The 18,466-nt window shown below is 46.0% G+C and overlaps 7 protein-coding genes across 7 annotated transcripts; 6 read left to right on the top strand and 1 right to left on the bottom strand.

Annotated features, from left to right (window-relative positions):
• Nucleotides 1-154: 154 nt before the first annotated feature.
• Nucleotides 155-708, top strand: DFL_000589 (uncharacterized protein; the record flags this gene model as incomplete). The annotated part of the gene is made up of 2 exons (XM_067635214.1): nucleotides 155-224; nucleotides 359-708. The coding sequence occupies 2 exons, from the start codon at nucleotides 155-157 to the stop codon at nucleotides 706-708; spliced, it is 420 nt and encodes a 139-aa protein (XP_067495131.1).
• Nucleotides 709-3,310: 2,602 nt separating this feature from the next.
• DFL_000588 (uncharacterized protein) lies at nucleotides 3,311-4,972 on the top strand (the record flags this gene model as incomplete). The annotated part of the gene is made up of 2 exons (XM_067635202.1): nucleotides 3,311-4,585; nucleotides 4,670-4,972. The coding sequence occupies 2 exons, from the start codon at nucleotides 3,311-3,313 to the stop codon at nucleotides 4,970-4,972; spliced, it is 1,578 nt and encodes a 525-aa protein (XP_067495130.1).
• Nucleotides 4,973-5,218: 246 nt separating this feature from the next.
• Nucleotides 5,219-6,683, bottom strand: DFL_000587 (uncharacterized protein; the record flags this gene model as incomplete). Its single annotated transcript, XM_067635191.1, has 5 exons — nucleotides 5,219-5,549; nucleotides 5,610-5,891; nucleotides 5,967-6,286; nucleotides 6,363-6,516; nucleotides 6,586-6,683. The coding sequence occupies 5 exons, from the start codon at nucleotides 6,681-6,683 to the stop codon at nucleotides 5,219-5,221; spliced, it is 1,185 nt and encodes a 394-aa protein (XP_067495129.1).
• Nucleotides 6,684-7,210: 527 nt separating this feature from the next.
• On the top strand, nucleotides 7,211-11,130 carry DFL_000586 (uncharacterized protein; the record flags this gene model as incomplete). The annotated part of the gene is made up of 8 exons (XM_067635180.1): nucleotides 7,211-7,330; nucleotides 7,456-7,544; nucleotides 7,613-7,798; nucleotides 7,856-7,961; nucleotides 8,026-8,346; nucleotides 8,414-8,710; nucleotides 8,774-10,682; nucleotides 10,766-11,130. 8 exons carry the CDS (start codon nucleotides 7,211-7,213, stop codon nucleotides 11,128-11,130), a joined length of 3,393 nt encoding a protein of 1,130 aa, XP_067495128.1.
• A 1,431-nt stretch (nucleotides 11,131-12,561) lies between these two features.
• DFL_000585 (uncharacterized protein) lies at nucleotides 12,562-12,995 on the top strand (the record flags this gene model as incomplete). Its single annotated transcript, XM_067635169.1, has 3 exons — nucleotides 12,562-12,690; nucleotides 12,762-12,820; nucleotides 12,920-12,995. The coding sequence occupies 3 exons, from the start codon at nucleotides 12,562-12,564 to the stop codon at nucleotides 12,993-12,995; spliced, it is 264 nt and encodes an 87-aa protein (XP_067495127.1).
• A 156-nt stretch (nucleotides 12,996-13,151) lies between these two features.
• Nucleotides 13,152-15,223, top strand: DFL_000584 (uncharacterized protein; the record flags this gene model as incomplete). The annotated part of the gene is made up of 3 exons (XM_067635157.1): nucleotides 13,152-13,197; nucleotides 13,349-13,804; nucleotides 13,872-15,223. The coding sequence occupies 3 exons, from the start codon at nucleotides 13,152-13,154 to the stop codon at nucleotides 15,221-15,223; spliced, it is 1,854 nt and encodes a 617-aa protein (XP_067495126.1).
• Nucleotides 15,224-17,146: 1,923 nt separating this feature from the next.
• DFL_000583 (uncharacterized protein) lies at nucleotides 17,147-18,243 on the top strand (the record flags this gene model as incomplete). Its single annotated transcript, XM_067635146.1, has 4 exons — nucleotides 17,147-17,336; nucleotides 17,464-17,546; nucleotides 17,626-17,742; nucleotides 17,815-18,243. The coding sequence occupies 4 exons, from the start codon at nucleotides 17,147-17,149 to the stop codon at nucleotides 18,241-18,243; spliced, it is 819 nt and encodes a 272-aa protein (XP_067495125.1).
• Nucleotides 18,244-18,466: the final 223 nt, after the last annotated feature.

Below are 18,466 nucleotides of genomic sequence, written 5' to 3'. Positions count from 1 at the left end.
CTCTTCAGCACCGCTCTATAATATCCAACCCCGCCATCCCACTAAACTCGCCAAGATTCGGTCTCCACTAAACCCGATCACACTTTCCTCGCTACCTTTTATAGGGCACTTTTTTTCAACGTCGATAAAGAAGACCGGTATCGATTCTAGAGATATGGCTGGAGAAAGTGAAAGTTTTCCCGTCCAGAAAACGGACCAGGAGTGGAAGGCTGTTCTTTCGCGAGGTAAGCTTTTTGAAGTCGCACGGCGGTTGCCACGAGGATGGCATCATGCATCCCGCATTGCCGCTCAAAACACCCTCGGCGGTGACGCCCACGACAAAGATTTAAAATTCAACTCTAACGTCAAATACGTACAGAACAATTCCGAATCCTCCGCCAAAAGGGCACAGAAGCACCAAACTCCGGTGAATACGACAAGTCTTTCGACAGTGGCACTTACAACTGCGCCGCCTGTGACTTCCCACTCTACAAGTCAACTACCAAATTCAAGAGCGGCTGCGGATGGCCTGCATTCTATGAGGGTATCCCCGGAGCTATCAAGAGGAACGAAGACACCAGCTTTGGAATGGTGAGGACTGAGATTGTTTGTTCTAACTGTGGAGGTCATTTGGGACATGTGTTCAAGGGAGAAGGGTATAGCACACCAACTGATGAGAGGCACTGTGTTAACAGTGTTAGTTTGAAGTTGGAGAAGGAGAAGGAGTAGGAGGGGGGTCTTGGTTTTTATTGATGGCTGTTGTTTTGTATACTTTCTCTTTCTTTGGTTGTTTTTTTGTAAATTGATAGATGTATATGGCGATGGGGCTTAGCGAGGAGTCTGATGAATGCAAGTTGGATATATCCATATTTGAAACTGATAATATTCCACTAACCTGTATTACATTAAAAATTTAGGCGGTGGATTGACACGTGGCACAACTGTACGGGGCTTTTGGGGACTCTTTGAGATAAAGCGTTCAATCTAAGGCGTCTAGCTTGATCGCTTCGCAGGCTGTTCCAAAGCGAGCCACCGTCCTGGAAACCTCGGTTTCCAACGGACCCGAGTTCTTACTCTGCCAAGGTGAAGTACGGCTCGCGGGTACAAGACTGCGGACTGTAGACGATGTTGCGTACCCGCTTTGTCGGCTCGAATGCGGTAATGACCTTCAATGCGAAGGCTTTATCTAGATGGACTAAAAAGCAAGTGTTTCCTGCTCACGGAGGTGTCCGGAACTGCGGTTGTTAATCTTAATTATTACGTGAGAATATTCAAATGTAATGATTTAACGCCAACCCTTACATGCGCCCGGGGACGACAACAGTCCGCGGCGCCACCAGTTCCGGTGTGTTAAGCATTGGCTATCCGCTTTGCGTTCCGAAACAAGGGGATGCAGACGCAGACCCTGCCTGCCTGCTCAAATCCGGCGGTCTATGCATCACAGCGCTGCACTGGGTCTTACGATAACATGATCGATTGGGGTACGGCTACCATCACCGATGACTAGCGATACTGTTGGTGCGGCGGTCAAAGCAATGCGACTGTAGCAAATGGGATTCCATTTAGCCCTATAAAATTCCTTATAGATGTACAAACAAAAGAGTGATGCTCATACCAATTCTCGACTGTAACCGCCTGCGTATCTTGAATCTTTGACGTTGAAAATGAATTCGTTCTCTCTACAAAAGTGGACAGATGGAGGCAGCAATTTCGGCGACCGGCTTTACTCAAGCATGGTTTATCCACAATGCCTTGGATTATAACCCCGTCTGTCCAAATATTCGACAAGTCAGCGTTGGCATGACCTACGGAGAGGGCCTATTTTTCAAAAAACCGGGGTCTCGACAGCGGAGAAACGTACGTACAGTGCGGACCCAACTCCGGTGTCTTGAATCAACTTTATCACTATGCTCACTGGAGACTCTCATGTGTGCCGAATATTGTAACCTTTCTCGAGTCACGGGTAGCGCGGCCACTACCAGCTCCTTCTGAGCAATAGGTAGTACAGGCTTCATGCACAATATACAGTTAATTCGCCGGTAACACGAAGGCGGATGACATCGGTGGTATGACTGGGTTTTCTGTTTGTGACACCGGAGTGGTATTCGGATACGAATACCCCAAAATTGCGGGAATATTGCGCAATACTGTCACGGCAAAGGAGGTGAGTTAGAAATCCAGAGTAGCGATGGTAAGAGAACGGGGATTCAATGTATCGGCCGGGTGCATGATCAGAATGATGGGCGAACGTTTTATGGAAATACGGTTTTTGAAGCATGTACATCATCCTGTTCGGTTGATCCATTTTGTAGTGTGCATCTATATCAGGGAGGTGCGTATGATGGGAGTGAAAACCCATGTTGTGGTGTTTTCGGGCTTCCCAGCTTCATAGCCGTCGGATTTTTGGAGTGTGAGGTATATTCAGTGTAATACGCTGTAGTTATGTGTTTACATTTACGTTTGACTATTCGTATGTTTAAGGTTAATTCATGTAGTTCGTTTGTAAATTTGTTAGTTAGTGTATAGGAAGGCCTCGAGAGGATACCCAAGGTCGTGTTATATAATTCATAATGGCACGATTCTAATAGCATTTTCATTTGAAACTACAACTTTAGGTTAAACCATGATACTTTGAATGTCTGCTATGTCGATAACTGGGTTGGGCTCCATACTTCTCTTTGAACGTTTCCATGATATGTTTGTTACTTGGTCCCCGAGCATCAATAATGGAGAGAGTAATAATCGGCCTCCGAACGGCAGCACATTTAGACTGATTTGAGAAATACTCAAACGTTTACCTAAGTTCTTGCCTAAGTAGTTATCTGAATACATTTCCGGACCAGGGGATCGAATGAATCCTTCTCCCAAGCCCTGTCGCCGCGCGGGGATGGTCCGAATGGAAACAATGTCGAAATAGTTTGTGTTGACTCATACAAAAATACAACATGCAAGCTCCCAATTCGGCTTGAAATCTGCCTTGGATTCCACCCTTTCGAAGGTTCCATTCGCTGTTTTGCGGTTTGGGCGTACGCGAAACTTGTTTACTGCGGCTTAGACGGAAACTTCTCGCACTGCGAAGTAGCGGGGGGTTCTGGGCGTTTTAGACGGGTATAAATTTCGTGTGTTCGGCTTCAATTGAGTATTTGGAAGGGCAGAGGTATCGTCGGTTGCATTTCTCTCAACCGTTCTCGTGGGTACGAGCTTCATTGCTTGGCTGAACACACCAACACAAACAGCTATCTACGAGCTGAGGATATCTTGACTCTATCGGCTACACTTTTACCTTTCCCTTTTGAATTATATCACTTTCAAATCTATCCGTTCCATCGAAATGTCTCTCTCAACCCTCCCCAACGAACTCCTCTCCCAAATCCTCTCTCATGCGTCTCCTTCAGGCACCCGCTACAACTGCCTCCTCGTCAACCGTCGTTTCTACTCCCTCATGCTCCCAATAATCTACCGTTCTCTCCAAATTCCATTTATCAACCACAACCGTCTGGTAACCTTCATCCGCACCGTCCGTCGCAATGCCTTTCTCGGGTCTTACACTAGGTCCCTGTGTCTAGGCGAAGACCCGCTCGATAACAAAAGAAGTGTGGAACGAATAATCGGTAGTAACGATATTAACAAGTTCTTCCCGTCTTTGTATAAAGTGGAGTTATACGCCATGACGTTCGAAAGAGGGATGTTGTATAGGTTTTGGGCTTATTGTGCTAGAGCGACTTGTTTGGGGGAGGTGGTGGTTTATTACCCTGATTTGGTGCCATTGATGCAGCCGGTTAAGGGACTGAAGAAGTTGACGTGGGGGGTTACGGGGTGTAAAGATAGTTCGATTTTGATGATTCCGGAAGGGTGGGAGGAGACGAAGTTGATTGCGAAAAAGTGGTTGAAGAGTTTGGGAAGTTGTGCGCCGGGTCTTGAAAGTTTGGTGGTGGGATGTGTGGGAAGGGAGGGTACTTGGGGGATTTCAGATAGGATTTGGTTGGAAGTCGAGGAGACGGATAGGAGGGAGGAGATTGAGACTCCTAGGCTTGAGAATCTCAGGGAGTTTGAGTGGAGGGAGGGGGAGGGGATTTCCCCTGTGGGAGTGTGGTGGGATATTGCGAGGAAGGTTATGGAGGTGCATAAGGAGCAGTTGGAGAGGGTTAGGTGGGAGACAGCGCTAAATAAGGATGGGGATAAGCCTTATGATGCTGCCTCTCATGGAGAGATGTTTTGGAATGGAGTGAAACAGATGAAAAGGTTGAAGAAGTTGGAAATGGCGGTATATCCTGGCAGTCCGGTTCCTGGGCAGTCACTTGGAACGGATAGTGAGACGGTTTGGGGTGCTAGGATGACAAAGCATATAGTGGAATCGGAGGGTTTTATGTTGGGAGTGAAGGATTGGGATCCTCAGGGGCTTGAAGAATTTAAGATCAGGTTCTCGATTATTGCGGCTGTTCCGCAACTAGAGAAAAAGATCCTGGAAGAGCTGGAGAAGGCGAAGTATTTGAAGACTCTTGAAATCACGTATGGAATTCCCTCTTTCTTTGATCCAAAAGCGTCTTCTGAAGAGGAAGGGGGGAAGACGAAATTTCATTGTTGGTATTACGACGTGGAGATGATGGTGTGTATACATCTACATCCTTGATATCATGGTCAAAGGTTCACGATAGTTATGGCTAACTCGAATACCTGGGACATTCTACAGACCACAGTGATCAATAGACTACCGACATCTTTGGAAACACTTATCATCGACTTCGACGGCAAGCACGATATCTTTGATGCATACGGTCAATATGAATTTGGCCCCTTGGAGGATACGATGGATAGGTGGGATGAGGATGGATCACTCAGGGCTCAGATCAAGGATATTGTTAACCAACGGAGGGCCATTCCGAGAAAACTCCTCTACGATAGGATGCCGAATTTGAAGAAGGTTTATATCGGAGGGTATGATATCGTAGATGTTGTGGTGGGGATGGCGGGGCTGTCGCTAGAACATGAATGAAAAGGAGCCTGTAGGCACAGGGGAGGGTACATCGGTTTGGAGATATCGGAAAACAAAGCAAGTAAGTAAAATTTAGGAAATATAATACATGTAATCGAAAACCCGATTTCTAAAATAATTCCAAAAAAGTGCGTCTTTCGTCTCCCCAGACGTCACTCTAAACCACCAAATGGGGATGAATGTGACTGCTTCGTGGGGACCGGTGTACGAGACCAGGGTGAAGGTTACAGATTGGAGTTAAAAATCTTAAAATTTCAAATCCCAAACCACGCTCTCCAAGGTCTTCCAGAATCCAATATCGTAGATATTCTCCAGCTCATTTATATTCTCAACCCGGTTCCACACTAGGTGCTTATCCAAGTATTCCATCTCTTCGGGATTGACGATTCGATATACGATCTTGTCCGTCTGAACGGGCCAATTGTAAGAGTTCAAAGGACCCGAAGGTGGCCACCGACCGGTATACGGATTCCGGGCGGGATCCCGTGCCATCCAGACCTCGTCGGCGCCGATATCTTCTTTCCAGTCGCTCCATTTAAAGGTTTCATTTGTTGTAGTACCGGCCCAGAGGAGGTAGCTGATCTAAATGTTAGCAAAGGGTGTGCTTGGTCTGCAACCTATTCAAGAAAGGGCTTACAGATGATATCCGGTGAACCCAATCGACATTAATCCAGTCATCATGCAGAGCAAGCATACGACACCCAGACAGACATCAAGAACCAGACAAAGCATATACTGATTGAAGTATAGACCCCATCCAATTTTTGACATATCTGTCCCGGCAGGCAGACTTGCTACTACTAATTGGTGGATCATGATAGATGTAAGATAGAATCCATAGAGTAGGATAATATTTGTAGACATCAAGAAGGCAAAAAAGTACTTGATGTTCTTGTGGCCGACGCAGTTGTTAATCCACCTAGCCATGAAAAAGATGTGTAATCAGTACCATACCAAATTCAGATTAAATCCAAGGAAGGAGTAATTGTCATACACACAATGATGGTCTTGCTTTGCGATACAGTGCTTACAGATAGAGCAGTGCTTAGACCTTGCAGGTTTCTCAAAGCGACAAGTGGAACAATGATAGCCTGGTTTGAAGTTGACGTAGTCGAATGGGTACAGTTTCATCGCACCTCGGTGATTTTCGGGAAGGATGTAGCCTGGATCGGTGTATGAGGCGAGATAGAGGGTGATATAGGGCAACGAAGCGACTATAGGGACCATGATCCTGTGAAAGGTGGACCATAAACGTTCCCATGCTCCCAAGTAGAAGAGGTAGAGGCCACCGGAAACAAGTCCAAGATAGAATAGCTATATAATAGTACAGAAAGTTGTTAATTATACGTTAGTATAATCGGATCAAAAGCCCAGATATACGAAGCCGTACCTGTATCAATGGGTGCTTCTCGTACATAACATAGTTAAACAACCCTTTGATAGTGCGAACCACTAGGCCACCGGTGAGCTTCATATCGACCGTTGTGAACCATCTTGGCAATGTCTTCCACATGAAGTGGTGACCCCAGCCTATCGGTGTTTTGCTGAGTATACCATTTCGTTAGTCTATATCCACCCAATCAACGAATGTCTTGGAAGCGGCGTAAGCATACCGGAGAGCAGGGACATGACCGAACAAGGCGACGAAGACTACGAAGGAGAGCGACAAGATCGCGACTAGGATGTCACGAAGCCCTGGGTCTAAGTCCATGATTGTTCCGTGGTTACGACGGCCGATATGACGGGGAATGAAGCCGTCAACGTAGGTGGTGTTTTATGAGGATGGAGTCTGGGAAGAGGACATCTCTGCCACCACCGCTGATTCAAAGCTCATCCATGCAGATGCAAATGCAGCTGACAGAGCCTAAGAAAGAAAGGACGTAGCCAAGCCTCTCCCGCAGCCGGGACTACTCCGTACAGCTGACGCTAATCTACTGCCGTTTCTAAATCTTCGGTGCTGGGTTCGGTTGAGGTTCCGGTCGAGCTTGTCGGACTTCCTCGTGGCCCTGTGTGAGCCATGCGGGCAACGTTGTTGGGGTCGGTCGGAGGAGTATTGACTCCGTGTTGCGAGATGTGTTGCCGGGAAGGCCAAAGGGGGGGTGCCTGGCGACACAGAGACGCGTCTTAACCTAACTTTCTTAACCTAATTTCCAGATGGCTGTTCCTCATCTCTTACCCTGAATCATATTTGAACCATTCCACCACGACTTCAAGGGTTTCGATTGGGGTAATTCAGTCATGGCGGACGATGGAGATGAAGACCTTCCTCCAGAGCGAGACGATAGATTGTTTTCTGGCCTCAGCTTCTTTTTAACCAGCCTTTGCCCGACGAAGGACTATTTCAGATCGCTTCTTGAGGTGCGTTCCATTTTCAACCCTGGGTTGACCTATGCTCTGTTTGTCACGATGTAATGTTTGTGACCCTGGTTGCCAACACCGCTAACATGCATTTAAATGTGGGTTTCGAATTGAACGATTTTTAGACCAACGGTGGGAAAATATGCAAGACGGACAGAAATGCCGATTTGATTATTTCGGATCATTTGAAGTCGGAGGGAAATGTTGAGAAGGCGTATGTATAAAATTTCTATTGTTTTGGTGTAATTGTGGAATAGTTAAGCTAACGCATGCTTATACTAGAATATCATACAAATGGGTTGTCGCTTGTGTCGATAATAGGGAACTGGTTGACACCAAGGATTTCCTCGTTTCAGTTCTTCGATCGAAAAGTCAGCTGGTTTCCAAGAAATCAGCGAAGAAAACAGCCAGTTCGATTAAAGCACAAATTGCTTCGGTTGAACCGCTTGGGGGGTATCGTCCTGTAGGGTACGGATAATCCTACATCAAGCCTTCTAATAACTTTCTGGTGCTGATAAAGTGCAGAGGACGGGTTCCTTTTACGGAGCAAGATGACAATATTTTGCTGTGGTGGATTGAAAAAGAAGCCAAATTAAGTGGAAACAAATCTTATCAAGAGCTTGCTGCCTGGGTATGTTACTGTGCTCTCCTCGCTTCTGGGCGTGCAATGTTCTAGATACTGACGGCTTTGACAGTGTACCCGCCACGGGTGGCAAGGTTGGAGAGAAAGATGGGTCAAGAAACTTAGCAAAGAAAAAAGATACGCACGAGGTCCTAAACCTGATGAGGATTTCGATATAACCAAAGTCGCCGGGTGGAGGGCAGGAATACATCGACCGGGGGATGGTGCTTCCACTAGCCTTGGGCGGGATGACGACGAAACGGATTCGGATAATGAAATGGTAACGGCCATGCGGCCAGAGCATGTAGCTGCGGTTACAGAGAATCTACCGGGCCTATTGAATGCCGAGACACAGGATGAGATCGAAGATATCTTTGTGAAGATCGCAGATCGGGTTTGTATAACCTAGTGTTCGATTTTGATTGTAGGACCTGATGCTAATGCAAAGAATGGTGCTATAGTTCCCGGAACGCTCGATTGAAGAGTTCAAGGAGTTATATTATACTGAACTACTACCTAGGATTCAGGAGGCCGATGAAACTCAGTCGGAAGAGGAAACGGCCGGTCAAGAAGACGCAATTACGCCTGAAGAAGAAGAAGACGTGGAAAAAGAAGAGGAAGAAGCAGAAGAGCGCCGTATTGTGATCAACAGATTCTCTATTCGCGAACAACGAAGTCTAATCGCCCAATTCGACGATATTGTGTGGGCAGATAGCGAAGAGGAACAGTTGGAGGTGTGCCAGTCTGTAGCAGACGAGGTATGTTTTTCAAGATAGTCATTTGGCTGCATATGATACTGACACTGTTTGTTATTTGAATAGTTTGGTCTCCATTCAGCGGAAGAGCTGCTTGAGCACGCCTTGACCAAAATGAAGCCGATTATTAAGAGGCTGAAAGGCAAGGGTAAAGTCAAACTTCAGGACCTGGAGCAAGCCGTCCTGAAGAGCCTTGTCGATCTTGAAAGTCCTAGCAAAGCTCCTGGTCGCTCGCCGAAAAAGAAAGACCAATCGCCTAAAAAACAAGAAATACGATTTGAAAAACTCGGAACACCGGTTCAGAAAGGTATTCGCAGTCAGGTTAGAAGGCGGTCTACTTCCTCGAGTGAAAATGCGCTCTTCTCCACCCCAAAGAAGATACCATCGCCGATAAAGCAAATAAAAAAGGTCGTCCAAACTCCGCCATCTGGTCAAGTCTTAGTATACTCTCCCGAAATCCCGACTCAAATTCCTCCCGAGTCATCCCCGATAGCGCGGTCTTCCTTCCATACGCCTGCTACCAGCATGGCCGACAGAATAGCAACGGGAAGCAGCGTTTCGGTACGCAGAGAGCCACCATCCATCCCAAACTCCCCACCTACACCGACTCCCCGCCCAAGGACGGCTGCGAAGCCCCTAAGTCTCTTAGGGGACGACTCCATGCCGTCGGAATCTAGCCCAACTCTAGATCCTCTTAAAAGGTTTACGGACTCCATTCAAGAGCATCTCAATTCGAGCGGAGGGCCCCGTAAAGTTCCCCCAAGCTCGCCTCCAGGAATGGTACCAAGCAGTGTTCTTCGCAATCTTCCTCCGCAGAGTCCGCCAAAACACGAGGCTCCGATTTATTCCTCCTTTTACTCTTCGAATTATGACGAAAGCGAACATATACCTTATAAAAAGCCTTTAAGGGCCGCGGTTTCATCCGTTCAAAAGCAACCGAGGCTTTCATCTTCCCAGCCATCTACCGTCAAACGTAGGAAAACGGGATCCTCAAACCACCAGAAGCTGGTCGTAGAAAGCACGCCGGAACGTAAGCTGTTCCCGCTTCCTGTTCTCGACGCAGTCTCTAGCAGCATAGGACAATCCTCGCCAGTTGACCCCCGTCACCAACCACGTGGGTATAGCCAGACGTTGAGTCCGTTGGCCTACAAATCTTCTGTTAGAAAGAGGAAGGCTGAGGAGAGATATCAAGAGATCACGCCGCCGATCGGGTCGCAGGAAATAGAGGCAGAGGAGGGACGTTCCGATACTCAGGACACTATTGAAGAGGAACATGAGGAGGAAGCAACTGTCATTGATGCTGAATTCGTTATGATTAAAGAGGAGGACATCGGGTCCGATTACCGGCATGAGGCCCGAGATGAGATGAATGAAGTTGAAGATGCAGATAGGACGGAAGAAGAAGAAGAAGTCGATGATGACGAAACTCAAGACGACGATCAGAGTTACAAGGGCGACGAAACTGAGGAGGAATACGTCGAAATAGAAGAAGAAAATGTAAAGATGCAGGTCGATGGCAGTGAGACCGAAGGGGAAGAGGAAGAGGAAGAGGAAGAGCTCGGAATGAAAGAAGCAGCCGTTGAAGATCTATCCGAAGACGACAACTGGGAGGAAGACGGCGATCCTATGGAGATGGATAGCCTCACTAATAGGAACCTCGGAATTCTTAATGATAACTCCCCGGTCATATCAGGACGCCAATCCGTTACTCCCGTAATACCCGAAGATTCCGACGATATTATTGCCCGTAGTCGAACACAAACTGCCTCCGAGTCCCCGAGCCCGATGAGCCAACCGTCTGTCAGAGCAGCGGATCCCCTCGTTGATGGAATTACGGAGCGTTTTAGTAAACAGTATAACTTGGAAGAAGGAGCCGTTGGGCTGGTCATATACGCCACATCCTGCAATGAGGAGTTGATGCATTTAGTCCTACAACAGCTCGCTGAGTATCAAGAGGAACATGGAACATTAGCTGGTAGGTTGAGTTTTTTCGACAATCTAATACCCAGAAAAAGTGATTCTGGTCTGGCGCATTCATTTGATGCTAACTATATATAGGGTTTAAATGGCCAGTAATGAGAGGTATCTGGACTGTTGAAGACGATAAAGCCGTCAACAATCAAGCTTCAGATGAGGAGATAGCACGGGCTTTCCACAAGCATGGGGAAAAGCTCATGTTGGCAAGATGGGATTGGCTTGCCGGGATCGGGGAAGGAACACAGATGCCGAATATACAGAATGGTTCTGATTTAGAAGGCTCAGTGACACCGGGAAGAAGGAGTCCCGCCTACGACGGCCTTTTGGCACCAAGCCGTGAGAACAGTGTTGTCCCTGAAGGCTCCGAAACACCGCATGCGCATGAGATGAGCGACGACTCACGGGAAATAGACGGCACGCCAACCCCGCGTCCCAAACGACGTTGATACCTCACACCTTTTCACTTGCTGTTAATGGGATGGGGACAATTTTTGAGCTACACTTAGCTTTGGGTTCCAAAGAAGATATTTGGAACTTTGGTTTTTACCTTGCCAATGCCCTTGATTGTACATACTCACTTGGCTTTTGTTAGGGCCTCGAGGCAGCTTGACTTTGTATTTCTACGACACAACTTTAGCGTTGCATTTCTGTGAGATTTCATTCTACACTCCCGAGCGACTTCGACTTGGCAACTTTGATATGCGCAGAATCGAGATAATTTTGACGTCTGTATGTTTTCTGCGTGTAACCCCATGGATACACTAACACGAGGATACCCTCTTTTCATATGGGAGACCTTCAATTATCCATGATCTCGACGATACTGCTTCTCCTCTATTCAGGGTCTACTACCGCACCTTGGATCTTCAGCTTCCCAGTAGGTTGGACCGAAGAATCAGCTATAGCCCAACCACCAACTAACCGTCCCATACCGCCCGCTACGAATGTACAGTCTTCAACTTCAACCGCTGGAGCCTCCCCTTAGAAGCAACCACAATTTACAACACCCCGGACACATTCATCACAAACGCAATCGCATACTACCGTAATTCCAAATTTCAAGACAACGACGGATAAGCAGGCGTTATGGTTTCAATGGAAAGATGACTAGCTGCTTCGACTAGCCTAACTTAACTAGGTGATAACTTGATGGAAAACTTGGAACTCTGGCTCGACACTCGTTAATCTCGCTCCATGAACCTATAGCTATATAGATATCGGTACTAACTCTAGGTGGAAGAAAGTAGATTTTCTTTCAAATTGTGTCCATTGATGATATGAACTAGTATACTACTTAAGTAGTTACGATGTGTATGGCCTAAGTAAACTAAGTGCGTCTATATATATCATGCTATATCTGAACAGTATTTCGAAGGAGCTCTTTTGCATATGCAGCAGCCATAACGGCTGCATAATGCTTTGATTTGTGTGAATCGGCATATCACAGATTCGATGAATAACCGAGCACGGAAGCTCATTTACGATACCAGCCGCCTCCATCTCCGCGCATATTATTCCCAAATCCTTCAATTGGTCTCGTCTTTCCGCATCCTTCACTACAACATTTGAGGAACCTATTATTCTGTAGTGAATTGCTAGTAGATTTGATCCCCGTGTTGAGCGTTCAACGATCCTATTGCCCGAACACTTACTACCGGAGCCATGAGCGTAGCTGCTTTCATACAAAACATCATTTTCTAACTCTTGATGGATATATTTACCCATCATCTTTGGATTTTTTCGAATTATTTTTGCTAGGTTTTCGACCAGGTTGTTTCCGTTGACCGTGCGCGTTGAGCGTTTACCTTGCCCCGCTCGAATTGAACTATGCTAGGCGATTCCATTATTGGTACCCAACTACAACATCTCCGAGTCTAATGCCATACTTTGGCAGGTTGGGTACGCTGCCACCGATTCCTACCAGGAGAACAAACCGCAGTGCTTCAAAATTCCTACGTAGGACTGTTACTCCAACAGCGGCACTATTGTTGCAAGTCTCTGCTAAGGTAGTAATGACGATATCGTGTTCTCCGATCTGACCTAAAATGTATTGATTTCGTGATCTGGTTATCGCTAGAAGATTAAGGTGCTGTTCATCAGGAAGCGCGATCATAGGAGCTATTTTCAACCGTCATGGTAGGTTAACTAAAGTATTTTGTTCACGATGTAGTATAGTCACCAATGTTCTGGAGAAACCCCAAAACGCTGACATTGTTGTATATTATTGTTCGGAAGGCTTAAGCCAATGCATCCCAGAACAATTCAATCGCACCATCTCGAATTAGTAATCGGTGTCATCACCGCCGGCTGACCCGTACGCCCGTCGATTACTACCCCGCGCACTTGTAAACCGTATATGATATATAACCCTTTTGAATTCATGCATGAACAACAATAAATCTAAAAATCTTGAAACCTCCATCTTTTAGATACCGTATCATTATATCCATTCGATTCATTGACCACAATGGACGCAGTCTTTAGCGACTCCGCAACCTGGCATCCAGGCGAACGTGAGTTTCCAGTTCTCAAACCCGAAATGGGATGGGAAAAATACCACACTATCAACACATTTACACTCGATCTCGTAGTGATCCCAATTGGGCGAGAGATCTACATTGCAACGAGATCAACACATTCTAACTTGTTGGGCGGCACTTTTAGAAAATATCCAACGCCTTCTTCACGTTCCATATCAAGAAAATCCCACGAGATACTATCTACCACCCGGTGTCTCCCACTTTCTCTCAATATGCCCACTAATCGCTGTCGGGACCACTTCACCATCCGGCCAACCCTGGGCATCATTATTAACTGGTATCCCCGGTTTCGCCAGAAACTTTGGTCCCGGTGTCATCGGCATGCAAGCGGCTGCTGCGGCTGGTGATCCTATATATGAAACTCTAGATGAAGGAGCGTGGAGTGAAATCATGAATGATAGAGAATCAAGAGGGGAAGGGATGATTGCTGGGTTAGCAGTGAATTTGGAAAGACGACAACGAGTGAAGTTTTATGGTCGGAGTAAAAAAGGGATGAGAAGGCTTGAAAAGGGTAAAGGGTTGGCTACGATCATGATGGAGATTGAGCAAACATTGGGGAATTGTCCAAAGTATATGAACGGTACATATCCTTTTTAAAATTTAAGATCTATATATTGCGAGATTCTAACTTTTTGGGAAACCTATAGCTCGTCACTTGGACCTCGTTCAAGTAGACCCACCAACAAATATCACAGCAAACTACGAAATTCCAAAAACACTTCCACAAGAAGCACTAGACCTAATCTCCCATTCAGATATGTTCTTCGTCGCCTCTCGAAATGGATTCACCGACATGGACGTAAACCACCGAGGCGGACCTCCCGGATTCGTCCGCATCCTCCCACCGACCTCAGGTCCAAGCAACAACCAAGAACCGACAACTCTCGTCTGGCCTGAATACTCCGGAAACCGCCTTTACCAGACTCTTGGAAACCTCCAAGTTACCCCATTGGCGGGACTTACATTTGCAGATTTTTATACAGGCGATATGCTGTACCTTACCGGAACGACAGAGATATTGATCGGACCGGATGCAGAGAGGGTAATGCATAAAAGTAAGCTAGCGGTAAAGTTTACTGTTACTGGCGCACGATATGCGAAGACTTCGTTGGGTCTCCGAGTAGCGGAGCCAGATGCCGTGAGGTGGAGTCCGTATAACCCAGCGGTTCGGTATCTTGCTACCGAACTTCAGGGGCAAAAGGCGCTAGTTGGAGTGAATTCCCAGCCAGGCTTGAAAGCAACCCTCGTTAAGAAGGAAAAATTGTCAGATACGATCGCAAGGTTTACATTCCAACTTGACGGTAGCAAGGATAAAAAAGAGTCATGGCGGGCAGGACAGTATGTTATGCTCGGATTTGAGGAGGAGTTGAGTGCGGGGTACAGACATATGGATGATTCGGATCCTCAAGGGTTGAACGATGACTATATACGGAGTTTCACGGTGTCTTCGTATCCAGGGCAGTTTACGGGTAGAGATGAAGGAAAGTTTGAGCTTACGATCAGAAGAGTGGGGACGGTTACACGATACTTGTTTCAGCAGAACCCTGGGGCGGCGTTGGAAATACCTGTGCAAGGATTCGGAGGAGAGTTCTTTGTGGAGAAGTGCGAAGGAGGCAAAGTAGGGATTGTGGCCGCCGGAGTTGGGATTACGCCGTTTATTGCGCAATGGAAGGGGATTGCAGAGAGTGGAGTTGAGGTCAAGTTGTATTGGATTGTGAAAGAAGATGACTTGGGATTTGTGAAGGAACTTTTGGGGAGGAAAGGAATGGAGGGGATGAAGGAGGCATTAAGACTGTTTGTCACGGGGAGGAGAGAAGGGGCGGATGATATCGAAATAGAAGTGAAGAAAATTATTCAAAGAAGGATCAAGAAACAAGACATTGTGGAAGAAGGTGATGAGGCTAGGAAATGGTACGTTTGCACCGGAGACACTATGCGCAAAGAGGTAGCCGAATGGCTTCATGGAAAAGATGTTAGTTGGGAAGAGTTTACTTATTAGCCAGGACACGGCTGGATATCATTGATTGTTTCAGGGTGCCTAAGATTGGAAAGTTGTTAGTACTTGCATGATAGTGTATGAAAAACTTCTGTTGTAAAAGATGGCCCTATCTCAGGTGAAACTGATATTTATAGTAATGGACTGTCAAAGACATATATTGGCCACTTGTTATGACTGTGAATATGGGATAGTCTCGAAGCGAGCACAAGGTATGGAATAGGTACCGGACAGCATATGAGACTAGGTCTGTAAATACTAACGGTAGCAACACTGACCCTGAATTTAAATGGATCGGCACGTACAAGTCACGTATATAACTATCGAAATTCTCTGTACATAAACTCGGATATCTGGCCGCTCCTCCCCGAAACTACTCCCCCGCTTCACTTTAATATCTGAGTACCCAACTAAATTTCCAGTATATCCAAACCCCGCCAAGATCGCAGCCATACCGACGTCCACTTGCAATCATGGTTTGGAACTACAACGGCCGCACCCCAGCTCTCCAGTCAAATGCCGCCAGACTCCGCTTCATCCTCTTCAAACCCTCGGATTCTGCAACATATCCCACGCTGTCTGGCACGATGACGCATCAATTTGTTACGAAGTACAGTCACATGTCTGGAACGCAATGGAAATTCTAGTTCCAAAGACACATGTTAAAAAGGCAGCGACATGTCTAACTCACTGTCTACCGGTATGAACTAATATCTTTCCCGTCGGACGAAATACCGATGCCCCAATCTACCGTTATTCCGACGATTGTATTTTACTCGCCTTCAACAAGAAGCTTCGTGTCACACCTAAATTTCTCGTTATAATCCCCGATGAAGTTTTCATTTCGATACTACAGACCCACAATCCGTCCAGGAAATTCCGGAATACTTTAACCTTCCGGTATAGTTCGATAAGGCCCGGGTACCCTCTTTTCCTTCTCTCGTGGATGGACTTCTTGACTATCTGGACGAATAAAAACCTCAGATTCTCTCCGACTTGTATAAGGATATATTGAAAGGTTTAAGGGATATTTGTCTTCGAGTGACTATGCTTGTTGCTTGGAGGCAGAGACAACCATGGGAGGAACGGTATTATAGTCCCGAGGAGTATCTGGAAGCACTTCAGGAGATACGGAATTGTTTATCGGAGGAGAATGTTGGGATGTTTGATAGCATATATATTCAACCGCCGGGAGTTACGATCGATATCGATATCGATATTAGCGATGCGGTGAAGAGGCTAGCTATATAGTATCAAAGCTCAAAGTTTAGGATTCTAGCCTGTCGCGAATAGGGACATCCCGTACAAAATGCCGCTCCCTCTCTTAATAAACAGCGATCACAGTAAAGAGTCCACTCCCTATCCCGGCCTCTAAGGCCATCATGTACCATAACCCTATTTATCTCATAATAATTCATTTTTAGGCTCTTCAGATAAGCTATTTAGTATACCTAAAAGAACACACGCTGTAGATCGAACAGATCTATGTATGGATTATACTGTAATAAAGTCGGCCCAAGACACTCCGCAGATCTTTAATCCCACGAATATAATTAATACATCCATAAATTCGCAGATCTATGGGGGAAGATACTGCTACAATCGTCAATTCACGGTTCACCATTGATCCCGATCTAGTCGACTTTACAAAATAAATACAGAATTTTCGTCTATGCGAGTACTCGTATTGATCTCTCTCAAGATTTTGATATCGATTAGATCATATCATCATATCGACGAGGTCTGGGTACGAAACATTCCATATATATAACTAAAATGGGGGGTGTACGGTAAGAGAAGGCCTTCTCTTGAGGAATAGCTTCCAAAGTCTTACTAACCGATTGTACAGTAGACAAAAAGAGCGGGATAAAGCCTGAAAGTCACCTCGGAACCTCAAAGCTAGAGCTTTGCTTCTCATCGATGAGGATGAAGGCAATTCATTGCCTTCTCCAGAGCCAGAGGACCTCCTCACGGAAAATAACATACCGCCCACCTGACGGCTCAGACGGTAACGACGACGATGAATTCCCGGACATGCCGGACCTATCCGGTTATGAATTAGAATTTGACGAGGACGGAGATGCAGATGAGGAAGATGATGATTTTGAGTCTTTTGGTATGTAATTTATATTGTGTTTTTCCAGCCGCTAGTGATAGGTTATCCTCTCAACTGCCCGCAGTCAATCTCAATATGTTAAGACAAAGTTGAAGTAGTAACGAACTCTACGTATGATTCTATTTAGAAAGCAGTTCTGCCACCGCTTCGGACCAACGCAGGAAGGGTCCTCGAGGCTGTGTTTCGGATACAAAACAACGGATCAATAAGGTAAGAAAAATTCTTCCATCCGTAACAAGTCATTACCTGGATTCGAGAGTAACTAACGACGATCTAAACATCTCAATAGGTTGAAAGAGTAGCAAGAGCGCTAAATTACCAGTTGAAATACTTTTTTACCGAGGGCGTGATATACTTCGTAGGTGGCTTTGCCATGATGGCCAAGGGCGGGCACAGGGCCACCACGGTAAGTATACTAGATAGTTAAGCTAAGGTTTTAACGTTAATTCTAACGTCTTAAACTAACTCTTGTATATAGGATCTCGATTTAGAAGTCTCCGAGTCGAAATACTTGAAGGCCATTGAAGTCAAAGTAGAGAGTGGAGGCTTTAAGATAAATCAAACGTCTGAAAACGGATTCGATGCAGTTGACAAAACCACTGGAATCACAATCAACGCCCGTGCTACTGCCTTTCCAGGGGTAGTACCTCTGCCAGAAAAGCAAGGTGGATATACCGTCGTTTGCGATGATGTCCAAATCGTCGAAAAACTAAACGCATTGCCTAATCGACGAGATATTACGAAGCAGCGGACGGATATTGAGGATATTGACTTCTTGTTACGAAGAGGTCTCCCATCGATTCGAGATGAAGTAGCCGAATTTTTTGATACGGACACCTTGTTGAAAGCGGTCAACAACGGGAAGCTTCTTTTACAGGGCCGGTTAAGTCGTTTATTTAAGCCCTGAGGGCAAAAAGTCTAGTTGACATCTAGAGGTCATGGAGACCATGGGATTTCTTTGGGAGAATACGACTTTGATGGTACTGTCCCTGCAAAAGTCTTTAAGGAAAAGATAGCGAGTATCTAGAGGATACTAAGGAGGGCTGGCAAAGAAGTGAAAATTATGAAAGGAGAATTGAGAAATATGATAAACGTGTTGATGGGTACACGTATTGCTCCCATCTTGGTTC

This window comes from Arthrobotrys flagrans (genome assembly GCF_004000055.1).
Source record: "Arthrobotrys flagrans strain CBS H-5679 chromosome Unknown unitig_15, whole genome shotgun sequence".
Taxonomy (NCBI): Eukaryota; Fungi; Ascomycota; class Orbiliomycetes; order Orbiliales; family Orbiliaceae; genus Arthrobotrys; species Arthrobotrys flagrans.
The sequence above is the reverse complement of the archived record's forward strand: the minus strand, read 5'-3'. Positions and strand labels throughout refer to the sequence as shown.